Source organism: Mya arenaria, chromosome 12, assembly GCF_026914265.1.
Source record: "Mya arenaria isolate MELC-2E11 chromosome 12, ASM2691426v1".
NCBI lineage: Eukaryota > Metazoa > Mollusca > Bivalvia > Myida > Myidae > Mya > Mya arenaria.
In genome coordinates, this window is record NC_069133.1 from 3,488,959 (window position 1) to 3,508,760 (window position 19,802).

The 19,802-nt window shown below is 33.9% G+C and overlaps 1 protein-coding gene across 7 annotated transcripts in view; it reads right to left on the minus strand.

The window, feature by feature from the left end:
• Positions 1–356: 356 nt before the first annotated feature.
• Positions 357–19,802, minus strand: part of LOC128212254 (prominin-1-like) — a 40,732-nt gene continuing 21,286 nt past the window's right edge. For all 7 annotated transcript variants that reach the window (XM_052917619.1, XM_052917617.1, XM_052917616.1 and 4 more), the window contains exons 14-25: positions 18,789–18,895; positions 18,197–18,281; positions 17,553–17,690; positions 14,490–14,585; positions 9,940–10,014; positions 9,506–9,559; positions 7,047–7,127; positions 6,391–6,459; positions 5,990–6,082; positions 4,316–4,506; positions 4,054–4,083; positions 357–3,390 (exon numbers count right to left, since the gene is read on the minus strand). In XM_052917619.1, coding sequence (XP_052773579.1) covers positions 3,354–3,390; positions 4,054–4,083; positions 4,316–4,506; positions 5,990–6,082; positions 6,391–6,459; positions 7,047–7,127; positions 9,506–9,559; positions 9,940–10,014; positions 14,490–14,585; positions 17,553–17,690; positions 18,197–18,281; positions 18,789–18,895 — 1,056 coding nt within the window. In that variant the 3' untranslated portion in view covers positions 357–3,353. The remainder of the gene's footprint in view (positions 3,391–4,053; positions 4,084–4,315; positions 4,507–5,989; positions 6,083–6,390; positions 6,460–7,046; positions 7,128–9,505; positions 9,560–9,939; positions 10,015–14,489; positions 14,586–17,552; positions 17,691–18,196; positions 18,282–18,788; positions 18,896–19,802) is intronic.

The window sequence follows — 19,802 nt, forward strand, 5'->3', positions numbered from 1 at the left end:
ATTAATTGCTTACTACTAAAACATTCAAGTGCTTTATCTGTAAAGAGCAAAACATTAGGATAGACGACCTGTCAATTTATAATTTCCAATACGGAATGAATTGCGTGATTTATGTAATTAACGGGGTATGCACGCAGTTGGGCTGGTGAAATTGTGTGAAGTCCGAAGGACTACTGGGCTTGTCCCTGTAGGTAATATTGTCGGTTGGCAACCGATCAATAACTACTATAGTATCAAAGCACTGAGAGTTCTGATGGACGTTGCCATCTTTCGGTCTGCTGCAAGTATAGACTAGGTTCGTTGTCATATTTACACAGGCGATCATCGGGACCCAACATTTTACTCACGAAAACCCATAACGCTCGTACATTTATTTAAAAAATAGGATTGAAGACTTATTATAACGACAATTAACACACTACAAAGCCGGACGTACAATGCAAGAAAAAAGCATTAACGCAAGAAAAACTGGGACCTGCCCAACAATTACCATGATTACAACAACTATGGAATGATAGGCCGTTTGTTCAGAACTTTGTTATAGTTAGCAACGTTGTTAACAGCATCGTTGATAACTTTTTAAAGTAAAAATAATGTATGAACTGCTCCTATAATAAATAAAACACATACAGCTGAAACAGTTCTCTAAAACCTAGTATGAATACTACCGATCAGAAATGTGTCAATGAAAAATTAAGATCAAAACAGATTTGAAGCGAACAATGATGACGTTTACAACGTGGTTAACTTTTCCAATGTTCTGAACAATCGGCCGCATGTTTCACATGAGTGAAAGCATCAAACATGTGCTAAAGGACGGGTGAAAACGAGCATTTTATATCACAGCAAGAGCACAAATGAATGATTAAAAATAGGTCAGCGGCTAGGAAATGCAGATCAATTAAGTATTCTAAGTACAGTTTGTGAACTTTTTGATGCCTAGTGACCCACTTTTAGTTTGATATCATCTGTAAGTAATGTACACGCTGATAAGGTACACGTTAAAATGTAATCGAAAGACATGTTACAAACAAACTTTTTTTGGCATTGAAGAATTGCTAAGGAGGTCATTGTCCGACAAATAAAGAGACAATAATATAATTGCAAAATTAAACTGTTTCTGTTACCCTATTGATTAAAATCAAATCATATATTATCAGCAAGAAAAAGATTTTAAAGGATACAAAGATTAGATTTCCTGAAAAGGCATCAAAATTTAAGTGAAAAGATCGCCAATGTCTCGATAAGTTCTTATTTGTGCGTCGCATACCTTAAAAATTTACAATATGCTAGTCTAGTTATACTATCTATATATAATAAATATGAAATCATCAGATTAAAACAAAGTGGTTGTTACCAATCTTTTTGAACAGATACGTTAGCTATGGGTTGATTATTCGCTAAAATATGGACTTTGCGTGCTCTAAATACGGCACAAGTCAGGCAGGGGCGCAACTAGACATGCTTGTTGCTATTTTGGAAAGGTTGTTGAAGCATTTCCAGACATATATACATCTTCTGGAAATGGTGTGCTTTCCCATGTGAGACAACTAAAGTGCAAGTGGATGACTTATTTGTAGGTTCACAAAATAGGTTGATGCCAAAAAAGAGTGTTTTTTTATTTGAGTACCTACATCATATGCTTTTTATTGGCCATTAAAGTCAAATGACTTAAACACGATAATGTATTAAATTAAAAACATATTTTGCATCAACCTATAATGTGCACATTTTAGTTATTGCAACGATTAGTAAGTCCTATGCCTGACAGTGTGTAAAATTGAGACTGGTTCAACACTTCATTGATCAAGGGAAGTAACTGCTGTATATGGTTATAGAAAATCCTTGGACTTAGGCTATTCCTTATCCCGTCAAGTTCGACCATCCTCTGTGTATTCAGTCAAGTCTAACCCTGCCCAGCGTGACCATCCTCCTCTGTGTGTTCAGTCATTTCTGATAGCGGCGGTGCAGTGGGCATCATTATATCTGACTGCACAGCGACTCGTCCATTCATATCTGAGGGCGAAGAATCATATTTCTTTTCCAAAGGGTTTATTTTTGGTTTGATAACTATCTCTTGCGTAACTACTTCGTGTTGATAAGATTCTTCCGCGATATCATCTCCATCAGCAGCGGTTTTCTCTGTTTTGTCATTAACTAATTTGTCCTGTCTGAGTTCAGATTGTTGTTCTATCGATGCTTCATGAGGATCAGAGGCGTCAGATCTATTTTTAGCATTAGAAAACAGCTTCTCGGTGTTATCGTCTGCTTCATTTTCATGATTCAAGTTAACACCAAGGGTGTTCAGCTTTCCATATAAAACTTTGACGTCAGGGTAAGTATAATCTGGCGTAGGATGAGAACTGAAAAGATGCAATCACGTCAGGACCATAAGATTGGAATTGATGTTTATAATAACAAAATCATAGACGCACAAAAGTAATAATGTATGGTCAAAAATGATACGCATAATTCATTAGAAAAAAACACTAGAAAAAGTTAGTACACATAATTGAAACAATAGAATTTTTAAGACATGAAACCATTTACTATGATAACCGAATTATTACACATTAAAATGCAAAAACACTCTAAGTTAAAATATATAAAAACAAAATCATCAAATAAAATCCAATAAGAAACATATAATATACGGAACAGTATGTGCAACAGGATCCAAATTCACTTTCGTATTGAGCCTGAGTTGAAGTTTGAATTTGATGACGGCAAATTATCTTCATGCTATTGTAGCATTTTTTTAAAAGAGCAATGATGGTACAACTGGTAATAGAAATTGCTAATACAATGTATAATAATTACTTCCATATTTCGCGTCACCAACAACTGATTGAAGATTATTTATGATATTTAAGAAATCACTCAGTACCAACCTGAACCTCAATCTCAGGACGTCAGTGAATGTGGCTCAGAAAGGAATGAGTAACGTTTCCACAACACATGTTACACATGTTAAACTATTACGATAAACAATAAAACATAACGTGATATATATAGCACATAATCAGACATCACACGATATATATACATGCTGATAACATACTGTAGGTGATATATCAAACAGAACAGTTTTAAACAAATATCACATCGCGGCACTTTGGGTACAAAATGACTCCTTTGGTGAATATCCCATCAACCGATTGGAGTAAAACTCCCCCTTTGGCTTCAAAATTCTGTTTAAGTCACATTTGGGGATGTGACGGGGTCAAGCCATAATGCTGCCATTATAGGGCTTGGGCAGACCTTTATAAACTCAACAACGACAACAAATATCACAATCTATTGATTGTGCACACAGCATCTCTGAAACTATTTGCCAGTGTGCGGATGTCAGCCTACCACTCGGAGTCGTAATGATGAACTTTGTTGTTTCTGAAAGATATAGTTACAACATATTTTAAAATTGAAAAATTGTTCTGTTTAAGAAGATAAAGTTTATGCACTATTTCTGTCAAAAACTTTTAATATCTTAAAACAATTTGGGACAAAAAGTAAAATGTAGCATGATGAGCAATATATTGGCAGTGTAGTTAGTTCTAGTTTGAGTTAATTATCTGGTATGCAATATTTTGTCAATAACTTTTACTATATCAAAACAATGCTGGACAAACGAGTAAAGTGCAGCATTATGTGTATTCTATATTGGCAGTGTAGTTAGTTCTAGTTTGAGTTAATTATCTGGTATGCACTTTGTTGGATGTTCGGCTATATCTTACTATAATCAATCATCTTGTAGAACTTTGAAGACCGTGAATCTTATAGTGTAGCTAAAGCTTCACATCGATCAGATACTAGTGTTTTCTGACATATGTTCACTTGATTTATTATAAGTCGTTAAATATATTCATATCATAACTACTATTAAAATGTACATTCCCTACATATATTTCGACACAACTGTTGTTTTAACGTAGTATGTCGTTCGGACTGATAAGCCTCAGCATTGTTTCTTACAACAGGCTCTGTGTGATTGTTTTGACTACCGGGTATGTCCCTGTAGCCTCAATCGTATTATTAAAATATCACTCAACTTACCTTTTCGGGAACTTTGAATTTGGTGGCATGCTGAAATAGTGAGGACGTCACATTTAGTAAAGACAGTTGTTGGAACAGCTAATAAACACAATACACGAGGAGTTAAGGCAGCCCTATAAGTATTTATTTGTACTTTTACGACCTTGCCAAAATATACGAATACTGCTCAAAATGCTTATATTGCTGTAAAAGCCATGTTTTTTTTTTAAATAAAAATGATAATAGGTTGTCCTAAACAAAAACAAAAAAGTAGATAGCTTACTGGTGTGACGAAACGTCTGGGCGTCCTTTGCTATCTGGTAAATAGTCCAATGAGTAATTGTCGTCGACATCGTCCATCAGTTCGTCGGGTATTTCCGTCATAGTCCGGAAATACTTCGCCGTTTTTACGGAAAATATCAGACTAAACATGAAGAAAAACACTGCCCAACCGAGCGAAAACCAAAACCCGTTCTGAAAAATAAATAAAATATAAATGTTTACCTTTACAAATTTGATATTTGCTTGACTGTCGCGGGTTAATAATATTACTCTTGAGACCTAGTAGTGACGAGGAACAAGTCACGGTCTCCGCTACAAGCAGCAGCTCAAAGGACCAATAATCAAGCCTGATCAGTATCAGCTTAGACTTGTTGAGCCCAGAGAAGTGCATAAAGGGCATACGTTTTAATTTTAGTACGTTTAAGTATAAACCCACAGGAAGCTGTAGTTTTTAGAAAATCAAACTGTTTGCGAACGTAACGTCATTTGTGTCTCAGCCCCATGCGCCTTGACGTTTGAACTTAAAGTGAAGGTAGGATGAGAAATATCTAACAATGGACATACCTTTTAAAATCAGACTAGCACTCGCGCGTTTAAGATGTTCAAGCCACAAGTTAAACATTGAAATATGTAGACACAATAATGTTCAACGTGAAAATCGAACTTGTTTACACTGTTTCAGGTATTTAAACATCCGGGTAATTGAAAATGAACACCACGCCTTTTTCGAGTGCCAACAATATGAGAAAATACGAATAAACCATCTATATAACTGGTATAGTGGTCAGAGAAATCAAATTTCATTTCATTGTTTAATGAGCAGTAACGATAGCTTTGTCGTTAAGAATGTTGCATATTTTATCTATCAAATTATGACTGCAGTAGATACTGTAGTAGATAAAACATAAAGCAGTCAGTATTTCAGGGTGGCACAGATTATATTATTGTAAACGTTTGTTGATGTTGTATTCTGGGTCGAAGGCTTAAATTACAAATAAATTGAGTTGAGTTGAGTTGAGTTGATAACATTTCAAAGCAGTGACACATTTGACTGTACATAATATTTCATTCAAGAATCTTTTGTATGCCAAAGATAGGGTATAATTGTCTGTTTCCGTGTAAGATATATTTCACCGTGTGAGTAGCGAAACGTATATGTCACAAGTGGCGTAGCCGTGAGTGAACTATTTACTTTTGGTGTTCACGAGGTATATATATATATTATTATAATATATATATATTGCAATCTTACGTTGAAACATACAACTTTTCGGTTAATTATATGCCCGAAAACGATGAACAATGACATTTTATTGTATTTTTTCTGAAAAGCCCGCCAATTTGTAGGCAAATATCCCAGCCCTGTGCGTGCCTAGGCTTGATTTGGAAGTGAGATCGGGAACGTTAAACTTTTCAAATTCGTTTGGAAAATTTGATACTTTTTTCGTTTCACAGATAAACCACCGGAAAGCATTGATTGCAAAGACTCGTCCGTGCTTTAACGTCGACATGTGTCATGGTAAAGAGAGTAAAACATTTTAAAATTAAGCCCATATGGTCAGCAGTTCAGAGGCTATATAACTACCGCGTTCTTGTTATAGTGCAGAAGGACGTAGTCTTAGCTAGCAAACAACGATAGTCACAAAGACACAAGCACATTGCACCAAATACTCACGAAAGTATCTAGGAAGTTGTAGCAGAATGTGTGGACAACGAGGGTGTTGTAGATGTTCCACACTGGAGTGCATTTTCCCATTTTGTTCTTGACCTAAAAAAAATGGCCAACCAATTATAAATCCCAATGTTATTTAAAATATTTTTCCATTATTTTCTTAATTGAGCTGACAGATTTATTTATTCGACGTGGATAATAATAATAACAATTGTGATAATTCCTGACTTGAATTCTGAACACTAAATACATTCAGTTTTTAACAGGATCAGTTTTAACCTCGTCTATAAATTTTACGTTCGTCAAATTTTCGTCCATCGTCTGAATTTCTATATTTGTACGGAGTTTTTTCTTCATTTTATTAGCAATTGGTGATGCCTTATAATTATTATCCTGTTACTTACAGCGTCTCCTGTGTAACCCACGAATGAGTCAATAATTCCAACCACCCGACCTGCATAAGTTTCTAATTCCTGAAGACAAAATGGTTTCAAAGCTACAACGCCAGTACCATTGCATGTAAAAAGGCAAAACGAAATGTAGTTAGCACACAACAAACTGGGATTCATTTGTAACATAATGCGCGTACCTTGCCGTTTGAAGAAAGAGCTAATCTAATAAATTGAATACTTGTGAAGACCATGACAATGACACAATTTATTTGCTATAAGTTCACCGGCCCATTACAATAATTTAAACAGATATACAGTATTGGTAAACAATTTTGTACAACAGTATTTAAAACGATACACAATAAAACCAATAAACAGTTATATGATTATTACATGGACAATGATATTAAAATTTCATACTTCAAGTCCTACTTTTCTTTTATTAAATGCATTGTACAAATATGTAGAGACCCCTTTAATAATAGCAATATAAGATGATGACATGAGTATTCCTAACTTGTTAACATTACGGTATATATAATATTTATGTGGGGTTTATTGAGACCGCAGATCCTCGTACAAGTCACAAACAAGAAGGAAGTGGTATTCGTCTTCAATACATTCAATCTGACACACTTTACCAAATATACAGATGTAAAAACTCTCACCGTTTTGATGAGGTCAGATGCGTTATTCTGCATGTAGTCATCCGCGTTCTGGAGACCTTCACCCAATGCGTCCACCAGCGTCTGTTATCAACGGAGAAGTTATAGTACTTCAACATATATGGACATATCCGTGTGTATGTAGGAATATATGGACATATCCGTGGGTATGTAGGAATATATGGACATATCCCTGGGTATGTAGGAATGTATGGACATATCCGTGGGTATGTAGGAATGTATGGACATATCCGTGGGTATGTAGGAATATATGGACATATCCGTGGGTATGTAGGAATATATGGACATATCCGTGGGTATGTAGGAATATATGGACATATCCGTGGGTATGTAGGAATATATGGACATATCCGTGGGTATGTAGGAATAAATGGACATATCCGTGGGTATGTAGGAATATATGGACATATCCGTGGGTATGTAGGAATATATGGACATATCCGTGGGTATGTAGGAATATATGGACATATCCGTGGGTATGTAGGAATATATGGACATATCCGTGGGTATGTAGGAATATATGGACATATCCGTGGGTATGTAGGAATATATGGACATATCCGTGGGTATGTAGGAATATATGGACATATCCGTGGGTATGTAGGAATATATGGACATATCCGTGGGTATGTAGGAATATATGGACATATCCGTGGGTATGTAGGAATATATGGACATATCCGTGGGTATGTAGGAATATATGGACATATCCGTGGGTATGTAGGAATATATGGACATACCCCTGGGTATGTAGGAATATATGGACATATCCCTGGGTATGTAGGAATATATGGACATATCCGTGGGTATGTAGGAATATATGGACATATCCGTGGGTATGTAGGAATATATGGACATATCCGTGGGTATGTAGGAATATATGGACATATCCGTGGGTATGTAGGAATATATGGACATATTACCAGCTATTAACTATAAAATAGCTGTTGTTATCGAGAATAATCAACCCGTTTTCATCACCTTTATGTTTACATTAGCAATACACATCTAATCATTCAACAGATCCGCTTGAGGGCGCCTTACAGTATTACGTAATCAAAAAATTCCCGCGCCCGCCATTTCGTTAAAGCATTTCATTGGTTAAAACTTAAAAAGAGATTCAGCGCATGCGCTTAATCGAGCGCGCAACCCCACCGATTCACTTTCGTTCAGGCAGTCGAACCGAAAGGTCAGTTTTTAAGAGCTAGGTTTGCTATTTAAGAAAAAATCCCTCCCACCCACCCAATTGCCGTGCCTTTTTGCTTCTTAGCTCTTGATTAGTTTAAAGTTATGTTCATAAATAGCGGCATGTGTGCATTTGTCTGCGCCCGTTTTGCTTATCTGTTTTCAGCAGAGCTAAAACATCCATGGTCGTATAAAGCCACCACGACGAATTTGAAAAGTCGCTGACCACTACGCAAACACAGGTGCATATTCTTCACGCGTGGGACCAAAACTCTCATCGGATGGACAACTCGTGAATTTACCAGCGGCGTGGCTCCTATTAAAATCGTGATATTTTGTGTTTGTCATGTATATAATGCTTTATGAGTTGTGATTAGCGTTCGGCAGCACTTAAATTATGATATTTATTAAGCTATTGGAATTATATAAATACAGACAGTATACTTAAAGTTAAAATGCTAATTTGTGAGTTCCGGCCATAGTACACCTTGACGGAATTCACGTTCAAATACTTAAGTTTATTTCATAATCAAACTCGTAAAGCCCAGTGGGGGCTATTCAAAACTGCTGCTTTGCCCTTTGGGGCGGTCGCCAGAAATACGCCAAGTTGGCAGGTGACCAGATTGCTTCGTTCGCTGTTCATGCTTGTGAATTCGTGCTTGTGTAAATAACATGGAGCCTCGCTATTAAATCCAAACTTTAAATGTAAATAAAACAAAATAAAATTTTGACAAGTTATTTGCTATGTTGTTTTATATAGCAAAAACGTATGGTTATGATTGAAATTAGAGTAAGAGAAGCTAAGCGCTTCAATCGTTCTTGTAAGTTGAGGATTTATCGATAACCGTGGGTATGTAGGAATATATGGACATATCCGTGGGTATGTAGGAATATATGGACATATCCGTGGGTATGTAGGAATATATGGACATATCCCTGGGTATGTAGGAATATATGGACATATCCCTGGGTATGTAGGAATATATGGACATATCCCTGGGTATGTAGGAATATATGTTTAACTAGATGCTATTCTATAACTTATAAAAACTGAATTTAAATTTGAGACTGTGTTGTAATTATTTCAATACGAAGATCAAGAGTCATTTAGTAAAACTTATTTTATGACGTGCGATACAGAAAGAAACTTCGTTGATTGTATTCACGATGTTAACCAGCACCATTTGAACTTCTTTTTGCTTAAACATATTGTATAGATTAAACTTACAGTTATCAGAGCAAGTTTAAAAACTAACCGGAATATCGGCAACGGTTGTCTCCATATTTCCAACGGAAGTGTTCAGGGCTGTCTGAAGGAATGAAAGTAATGTTCAAATGTTTATTCTTTTTGAGAAAGATAGGGTTGATTATTGTACATTAAAATATGTGTTCATAAAAACACATTCTTATCAAGCAATGTGGTAATTGGTAATAGTAATATGCAAAATAGGGTAAGTATGTAAATATTAAATATTAAAACTCTTGTTAATATCTTATTATTGTAGTTTATTTTTCAAACACCACCACCGCCACCACCACCACAACAACAACAACAACAACACCAATATTGACACAACCTCAACCACCACAACCAACACCACCAACAACAATAATAAACACTGATTGTCTTCAGTGAGTTTTACCAATCGGCAATTAAGGAAGTAGATATAGATTTGAGATAAAAACTTACTGTATTTCCCGAAACATATGCATACTCCTCGCTCTCTATTCTTCGGAGTTCAGTGGCTTGGGCATTTAGACTTGTCTATAAACGAAATCAAGTTTGTATTGAAAAAGGTTGCCCAAAACGTGGTAACTCATAACATATAGATAACATATGCTTGGAGCAAAAATAAAGGACAGGAACAAAATAACATTTTATCGTCTGTGAAAAATACTCGAAATGTCTTACGATTAACAGGCTTTAAAATAAGTAGCACGAACGACCAATGAAAACCAAGAACAGCGAAAGAAGTAGGACAGCGATGGGGTCATTAATGGGGTTAATTTTTGTTTATTAAATGTGCAAGGACTCGTAGGAAAAAGTTACAACAAGTTAGACTTGTCGGAAATAAAGCAGTTGTTTAATAAAAATGATATATTGTTATTTACAGAAACTTGGCTGAATGATTATTCTAAATATAATGTTAAGAATTTCGTTCCGTATATGTTAAATAGACAAAATAAAAGTAAAGGTGCAAAACGTGACAGTGGTGGAATTATAGTTTATATACATGACAGATTGTCAAGGCATGTAGAATTAGTGAAAAGTACAGATGACTGTTCAATCTGGCTGAAATTAAACGGAGCTTTATTTAATTTAGAAAGTGACATTTTACTGTGTTTGTTGTATAATGTACCACAAGGGAGTAGTAGAGAGATGTATTTAGAGCAAAATATTTTCAACTTATTAATGAATGATATGCTTTATTTACAAAATATTTATGGTGAGGAATGTGAGTATCTATTATGTGGAGATTTTAATGCACGTGTAGGGGAGAGGCCAGACTATGTAGAAAATGAATCTAAACATTTGTATGACATTTTACCCGATGATTATATTCCTGATGAATGCATACCCAGGAAAAGTTATGATAAAATTGTAAATGAATATGGTAAACATTTGTTGGAATTTTGTAAATCTACTGGTTTGCGGATTGTTAATGGTAGATGTGGAAAAGATAATGCTGTGGGTAAATTTACATGTGTTGATAGTCAGGGCTGTAGTGTAGTTGATTATGTTTTATGTAAAAACAGTTTTATTAAAAACATTTCATCTTTTGAGGTTATGGAACCTAATATTATATCTGATCACTGTGTTGTTAACTTTAGGTTACACCAAACTATACAATGTGCTGAAAATATTGATAATGATACTGACTCATTTACAATTCCTTTTATGTATAGATGGAACAATGATAAGAAAGATTTATTTATTGAAGCATTGCTATGTGAAGAAACTGTTGAGGAATTAGATAGAGTATGTAATAATATAAACATGTCAACTTGTCAGGCAGATTTAGATGAAATTTTACAACAATTTTCAAATGTAGTGGATGGTGTTTGTAAACCATTGTTTAAAAAGAATATCCCAAACAGATACAATAAGCTGGATTTTAAAGATAATAAAGATAGTGAATATTTTGATGATGAATGTTATAGATATAAACAACAGTATTATAGATGTTTAAATGTATACAGAAACTATCCATGTGACCAAACAAGAATTGATATGGTACATGCTAGAAGGGACTATAAAAATACTATCAGGAAAAATAAATTTTTATATGATAAAAATAAAACCAAAATGTTAGAAACAGCTAGACTCAAAAATGCAAAGATGTATTGGAGATTGCTTAAGGGCTCTGTGGTAAAGAAACCACGTTCATTGACATCAGATGAATTTTTAGATTACTTTAAGTCAATAAATGATCCAGATTCACAATATTTTCAACCAGATGAAGACATTTTATATTTCAATGAAAGGTACTTGAATGGTGAAATAGATGTTATGTTTAATGAATTGAATGTTCCAATACAAGTAGATGAAATAAAAAAAGCATGTAGAAAACTAAATAATGGAAAGGCTGCTGGACCTGATTATTTTCTGAATGAATTTTTCAAATATGGTTCAATGAATGAACAATTTACAAATGTTATATGTAATTTATTCAATAAATTGTTTGATATGAGTTATTTCCCAGAAAAGTGGTCTGAGGGATATATTATACCCCTTCATAAAAAGGGTGATGTCAACAATACTAGTAATTATAGAGGGATAACATTGTTAAGTACCTTTGGAAAATTGTTTACAAAAGTTTTAAATGAGAGATTAAATGAGTGGGCTGAAAAATACCATGTATACATAGAAGCACAAGCTGGATTTAGAAAGAATATGGGCACAGTTGATAATATATTTGTCCTACACGGTATTATTTCACGATTGTTGAGCAATAACAAAAAATTATATACAGCGTTTATTGACTTTACTAAAGCATTTGATTATGTTGTGAGAGACATCATGTGGTTTAAACTTATAAAGCTTGGAATAAGAGGCAAAATGTTAGATATAGTAAGATCTATGTATACAAGTGTTAAATCACGTGTTAAGTGTGATAATGTTATCAGTGAGGATTTTGATAGTTTTCTTGGTGTACGTCAAGGGGAATCGTTATCTCCTTTCTTATTTTCCATGTATTTAAATGATATTGAAGAATACTTGATTACAAATGATTTTAGTGGCGTTGATATGGGTGTTCTTAAGTTGTTCTTGTTATTGTATGCTGATGATATTGTTATTTTTTCTGAGTCAGAGATAGGAGTACAGAAAGGGTTAGTATTATTAGAAGCTTATTGTGATAGATGGAAGTTAAGTGTAAATTTTGTGAAAACAAAAGTTTTGATTTTTAAAAAAGGAGGAAGACTGAGAAGAAATTTAAGATTTTTATATAATGGTCAGGAGTTGGAAATAGTGAATAAATTTACTTATCTGGGTATTGTTTTTACACCTGGAGGGTCATTTTCTACCACGTTCGATACTTTATCAGGACAGGCTCTTAAAGCGATTTTTAAACTAAAAAGTTGTTTAACTAAATATCCTACTCTGTCAATTAAGCACAGATTAGACCTGTTTGATAAACTCATTTTTCCAATATTAAGCTATGGTTCGGAAGTATGGGGACTACAAAATAGTATACAATTAGAAAGAGTACACCTGAGTTTTTGTAAGGATTTATTATGTGTTAGACAGACTCAAACAATTTTGTATATGGAGAGCTTGGTAGAACAACATTGTTAGCTAAACGTTGTACAAGTGTAATACGATATTGGATGAAAATTATCCAAATGGAGACTATTAGATACGTTAGGATAGTGTATGATCAAATGTATTGTGATTTATATGATACTCCAAATTTTAAATCATGGGCTTTTTTGGTGAGGCATTTACTCCAAACCTTAGGCTTTAATCATGTTTGGATGTACCAAGGTGTTGGAGATGTTAACTTATTTATGTCTACAGTCAAACAACGAATAACTGATATATTTATACAAACGTGGATATCCGAGTTAAATAATTATACTAGAGCTAGATCATACATATTGTTTGCAGATTTTAAACTTCAATCTTATTTGTCAAATGTTAATATAGTAAAATATAGGTCTGCTTTAACGAGAATAAGAGTATCTGCACATAGATTAGAAATAGAAACCGGTAGATGGCACAAACCAGTAGCAATACCACACTGTGATAGAAAATGTCTTGCATGTAATTTACTTGAAGACGAATTTCATTTTATTCTTGAATGTCAACTGTATAAAGAACTAAGAAAGCAATACCTAAAAACATATTATTATACTGCACCGAATATACCTAAATTTATTAAATTATTTAAATCGCAAAATGTAACTGTAAACAGAAACCTTGCCATTTATGTGTATAAGGCAATGAAACTAAGAGAAAGATATTTAGTATTACGGGTAATTTTTTTTTGTTAACATTAATTACTTCACGCTTAAATGTAAGTTTATTGATGATATATCATTTGGTCGCATGATTTGATATATTTATAATGTTGATCAGTTGCTTATATGAATGTATTGGACCTTGACTATGTTTAGAAACATGTTTCGTAATCATATTATGTATACGCATGGGCATTTTTGTCTAGATGTATTTGGAAATAAACTAAACTATCATGTAGCCAAAATACATACTTTAATTTGAAGTCAATGAATGAAAAAAACATGTTTTGTTGCGATTATCATAAACATAATTCATAATTAAAGTCTAAATTCTCTAAAAAAGAAAACATTACACACATTATAGGAAAACAAAAATAGATTAGCTTAATCCTGTTTTTAGAGACTAAATAAGTTTGAAAATTTGAGGCCTGATTCGAAGTAAAGAGTGGACCTTCGGTGCACATATCATATCAGTATTATCGGCAGCATTGACAGTAATGTTAACAATTTTAAGTTCAGTATAATGTTGACTGCAGCGCAAAATTACGGCGTTATGCATTATCTCCATCGTTCTGTCGCATTTTCAACATCGTAGTTTCATGATTTCGCGTTTTAATCATCGTACTATCGAGTATCGCGTTTCAGATCAACACATTCATAGGCGATTGCCTTAACGGCATTCCGTATGAAACAGAACCTGAACTGTCCATTTACAGATACTCATATATTTTTTTTTTAAATCGTTCTTTAAAAGTAAACGTGTTTTCGGTAGCTTACCTTGGTACCAGGCGGCATTGACGGATTACTAGTGACATAAGTATCGATGTCGTCTGCTAGATCTCCTAGGTCAACCGTCGTGGGGCTATTGCTGAGCTGAAAAGAAACAACAAAACCATATAAACATGATTTCGTTATTTGTATACGCCATGCACGGCAATAATGACAGTTAGTCTATAAGGTTAGTTGACATTTACATACTTACTATTTTAAAGTCACATAACTGCTGCACTCTCACGAATTGACAGTTTTGACCTTTTTATTTTTGTCTCAGAATCAGTATATTTTGGCATCAATGCCGTAAATTCAGTCATATCAGATAGCCCACAACAAAACAGATTTCAGTTATTTGATAAACTGCCGTTTTATAAAGCTGCACTCTCACAGATATGCCGTTCGTACAACTGTTTTCATCTTTTATCTTAGAATGAGCAGAGTTATTAGTCAAAATCTGCAAACCAGTGATACTAGACTGTTTACAAAATATCAGATCGCAGATATTCATATTTCCGTTCGAAAATTAATGGGTTTTTTAACTGAAATATAAGATCTGCGATCTTATTTTGTGTCAGCAGTCTTATATGACTGGTTTCCATGCATTTTCGAATAAATTGGCTCGTTCCATGACAAAAAAAAAATAAAATAAAAAAAAAGTTGTCAAGAGTGCAGCTTTAACACTTTTGTAACGCTCTGAGCCATTTAACATCAATTTTCAAACGTAAATATGAAAACTGCGATCAGCTCTTTTGTCAGCAGTCTTATAGAACTGGTCCCATGACGTTTACGCGAAAATTGGCTTATTCGAAGAAAAAAAGCAATCAAGCTGTGTGAGTGCAGCTTTAAAGTATCCAATATTCAATTATTTGGAATTTAGATGCCTGGTTCCCGTATATGATGAATGTAGCAATGAAATGATTTCATGAGTAAAAACAGAATAACATTATGTAAAAATTATAACGAAAAAAAAGTTGTGTTGGCCTTGGTAAAAATGCCAAGATCATGTCCAATTGGAAGTCGCAAAGTTTAATGATCAACAATTGGAAATGCTATAACCATATTAAAACAATTTGTTTGGACATTTATTTTACATACACGTTATAAGTATGCTTTACCCTTTCAAATGATAAAACAGTTTAAAGCGTTACCAACCACAACATTTGGCATAACGACCAATAACATGATCAAACATCTATACAATGGATACCCTAAGACCTAGTCTAAAATAATATACGTGTTAAACGGGATTCTTCCAATCCCTAACGTCTAAACGGGAATGTGCAAAAAACGGGGGTGTTTTAAAAATATTGAAGTTGTTTTAAGTGAAGTATTTTATGGTTGAAATTGATCATAAAGAGTTATACTCATATTTCACCATGTAAGTGAAATGTTATTTTGCACTAAACAAGCATTTGATGCATTAAAACAAGTTGTTTACCTTTCCAATAAAACGAAAGTTGACTGACACAGACAACAATTATGCGAAGGGGAACAACTCGATACAATCGTAATAGCTCGGCCTCCTCCGAGAAAGCTTCGAGATATACCTCGTTATACAATTGTAACAACTCGGCCATGGCCGAAATGTTCCGAGCGATTTAAAACTGTGCCCTAAAGCCTTGCAGGTGCCCTTCATGTATATATCGTTATGTTTTGACAGAATGAAATGAAGAAAAGCCGTCAAACTCATAATTATAAGTTGGATATTTATTTTTTGTGTACGGAACTAATATAGAATAACATTATCTGGTAATATTTCTTGTTTTTATGATATTTTATAGACGCTATATGCTTTAACCCGGAATCCTGATCGGAACAACTACCCACTTTTGATACTAAACAATTTGTACGTGAAGGATTTGCCATATCAAATATCTAAAAAAAATCCGTCAACGTACAATTATTTGGACTACCCTAAGACCATGTTAGTGACCCAATACATTGTACAATACAATACAATACAATAAGTTTATTTCGGCTTTAAACTTACAAGGTTTATAGCAGTGAAAAATAACATATGAAAAGTGGTGAACAGAACTTAACAAAGGGATGTTATGTATTAAAACATATGCATGAGATGTTATTACATACCTGTATAGTATTTCAATATGACAGTACAATAAGTCAGAAGAAGGTATAATTTCATGTTCAATATTTAACTCAATATATTAAGTTGTTGGTAAAATTTCATTTCTTTATTTCATTGCAAAAAGTATGTATTCGCAGTGTTCATTTGATTTTTTTATTTGGAGGACATAAGTGTTTCGAACTTATTTAATGAAGGCCATCTACAAAAGTAAGGTTTAAAATAGTTTTATTCTTTGGACCTAATAAAGATGATCCAATCGGCCAATGGCAAAATGCCGGTGCCATTTCTTTTCGGTTATGTATTCAAAACATCAAAGTGACACTCGTATTTAAATGACATACACATGTATTACAACATTAAGTTTGAGTAATAAACCTTTAATTACTTACTTAATAATGCATTTATCGTACATATCAATAACTGGTTACAAGATTGTAATCGTGTATTTAAGAGCTGAAAACGGACAAATATTAAATGATATGTGAGACCTAGAATATTTACAGTGATCAACTAACGTCGCATTAGGTAGAATTACGGAGTTCTCTGCACCTTTTTTCAAATTTAACACGGTATCCTTCAAAAGAACCATTGTTTCCGAAATTTATTCATCCTTTTTGGTAAATGAAAAAAAGGTTTAATTGTGGTACGTATTGTTTGGGAGAAAGAATGCATCTTTAAAAAATGATTTTGCTTTACATGCAACTGGTTTTATGTTTATTAAGTGTATTGAATGCCTTTTAATATTCAACTATTTTATGGTGTAACATCTGACACAAAAGCCTGGTTTATAAAGATATAATTTGCTTCATATCAAAATATGTCATATATTACAATATGACATGTCTATCTATATCCACGTGTATATGTGTTGAACGTTGTAAATGAACAAAAAAAAATCGAAATAAGTTCACTCAGAACTCCAATTTGTCAACGTTTTTATTATCTTTGCGCAACGTAAAAGATTCATCGGCCATTACCTCATTATAGAAGTCGGTGAAGCTGATGTTGACGGCGTCGTTCAGGTTGAGAAGCTGTTGTTGAAGATCAGCGGGGTAGACTTGCACACTTGTCAGGTTGATGGTCAGGTTGGCAATGGTGGCGTTAATGTCGATTGTCTACAAACAAGACTTTAGTGTGTAAGCTAATTTATACTCGAACCCGGGCCTTGCTCATTCGGCGAGTGCTCCGATAATAATGTTTTTGGAGCATAGTGCACAGAAAGAACGTTACCCTGGTCTTTTAATGTGCACCAGTGTATAGCACTGTCATACGGGACCCCATTTATAGTCTCTTCCGAAAGACGGTTAATATTTTAAGTGATGCGGCGGGTAATCGAACCTTCGACCCCTGGATTGACAGTCAAGTTTGTTACAACTAGACCACCGTCAAAAACAAGCCGACGAAACGATACATTTCAGGCTGTATCGTCAGAACTATTTTGTGACATGACATGTTAAATTGATTTAATGCTCGGTGATTAGAAAGTGGAACGTATGGTGTTAATCGGTTTAAAATAGTACCAATTGAAAGACCGCTTTATTTAATGCTTTCATAATTTGCAACGTTAATGCGAATTTGAAAGCGAGCCGAGTATAACAATAAAATATATGCAAATGGATACCTTGGAATAATTGAGCATATCATCTATGTCAAACTTGCTCCCAAGCTGGAAGGCGTTAAAGGCTGACTCTCCGCCTTTGCAATCTCTGAAATTGTAACCGAATGATCTAGTTGTATTTTGATAATATCTTATGGATCAATGTATACACTTAGTATAAACAATGGTAGCATTAATAATGAGTTTATGTTTATAAGAAAACTTAATACTGCAGATTAAATATCGCACAAATATTGACAATAATTGTTTGCCTATGGTAAGTTCGTAACATATTTCACGAGTGGGCGACAAATATTATATTTTACGAGTGGTTGTTTTCACGAGATAGTTAATATAAAACGCGCAAACTGTATACACGCATGACGTCATTTCGGAAATGTGCGCGCTGATATTTGTTTTGGATAAAAAAAACGGGCTTATAATTAAAGCAGTGAAAAATATGATGTTGATATTTTCATTGTTTGAAACAGCAAAATATCATTTTTACGTTACAGATATTTTTTATATACCACCGGAAAACATGTACCAAGGCAAACTAGAAACATATAAACAACAGACATGTACATGAATATATACACCCAGTGTGTGAACTCACTTCAACAGTCGATACAGTGTCAGGGGTATTGAATCATTCTGGAACAGCAAATTTCCCAGCGAGTATTTGTCTTTCCCGACCGTGAACTTGTTGTAAAGGTCCTCGACCTGTAATATGACATGAACAAATAGATTCATTGTTGACAATATGTCCATGTGTTGACACTTGTTGCTATATTCGTTGTTTAGCCTTGTTTTATGACTACAAATAAAATTTGATAGCTAACAAACTAAACAGGAAACACTATGTTTACAGTGGAGAATATCGCCACAAAGTTGAACATGAGATTTAACAAGACTGACATACAAACAGTATGAGAATAAAAGAATAGTCATTAAAGAGACACTCTTATTTAAAATCAATACATACACATGTATAACAGACAAATAATTTGAGTGATAAACCTTTAACTACTTTCTAAATAATGCATTTAGAGGACCTATTAATTACTGGTAACAAGATTGTTACCGTGTATTAAATAGCTGAAAACGCACAAATATTAAATGGCTGGTGGGTTCTAAATATTTACAGTTATCAATTATCGTATCGTTAGGTAGAAATTCCGTGTTTTCGGCACCTTTCTTTCAAAATAAACACGATATCCTTAATAAGAACCAGTGTTTTATATATGTTTTATCCTTGTCGTTAAATTAAAGAAATAATAGTAATTTTGGTTCATTTATATTTGGTAGTAAGAGTGCGTCTTTAATGCACTTAGCGATATTGTGATTACAACGCTGGCCTCAATTTCTCCAACAATCTTAAAGGCACAAAGTCTATATAAATACACAAGAGAAATGTATGAATTAAAATGCATTATTATGTTTAAGGTCATTTGACTTCTGGAAAGGTACAGGAATGTGTACGTGTGGACTTTTTTTGTGCACTACGCCATCAAGGTATATGTATTTGGTGCAAGTTTAAAGCGTGTTGTCGATATCATATATTTGATTTGTGATCTAATTCATACAAGTTTGTGTAGGCTTGTGCATGGTGATCGTTTAAATGGCAACA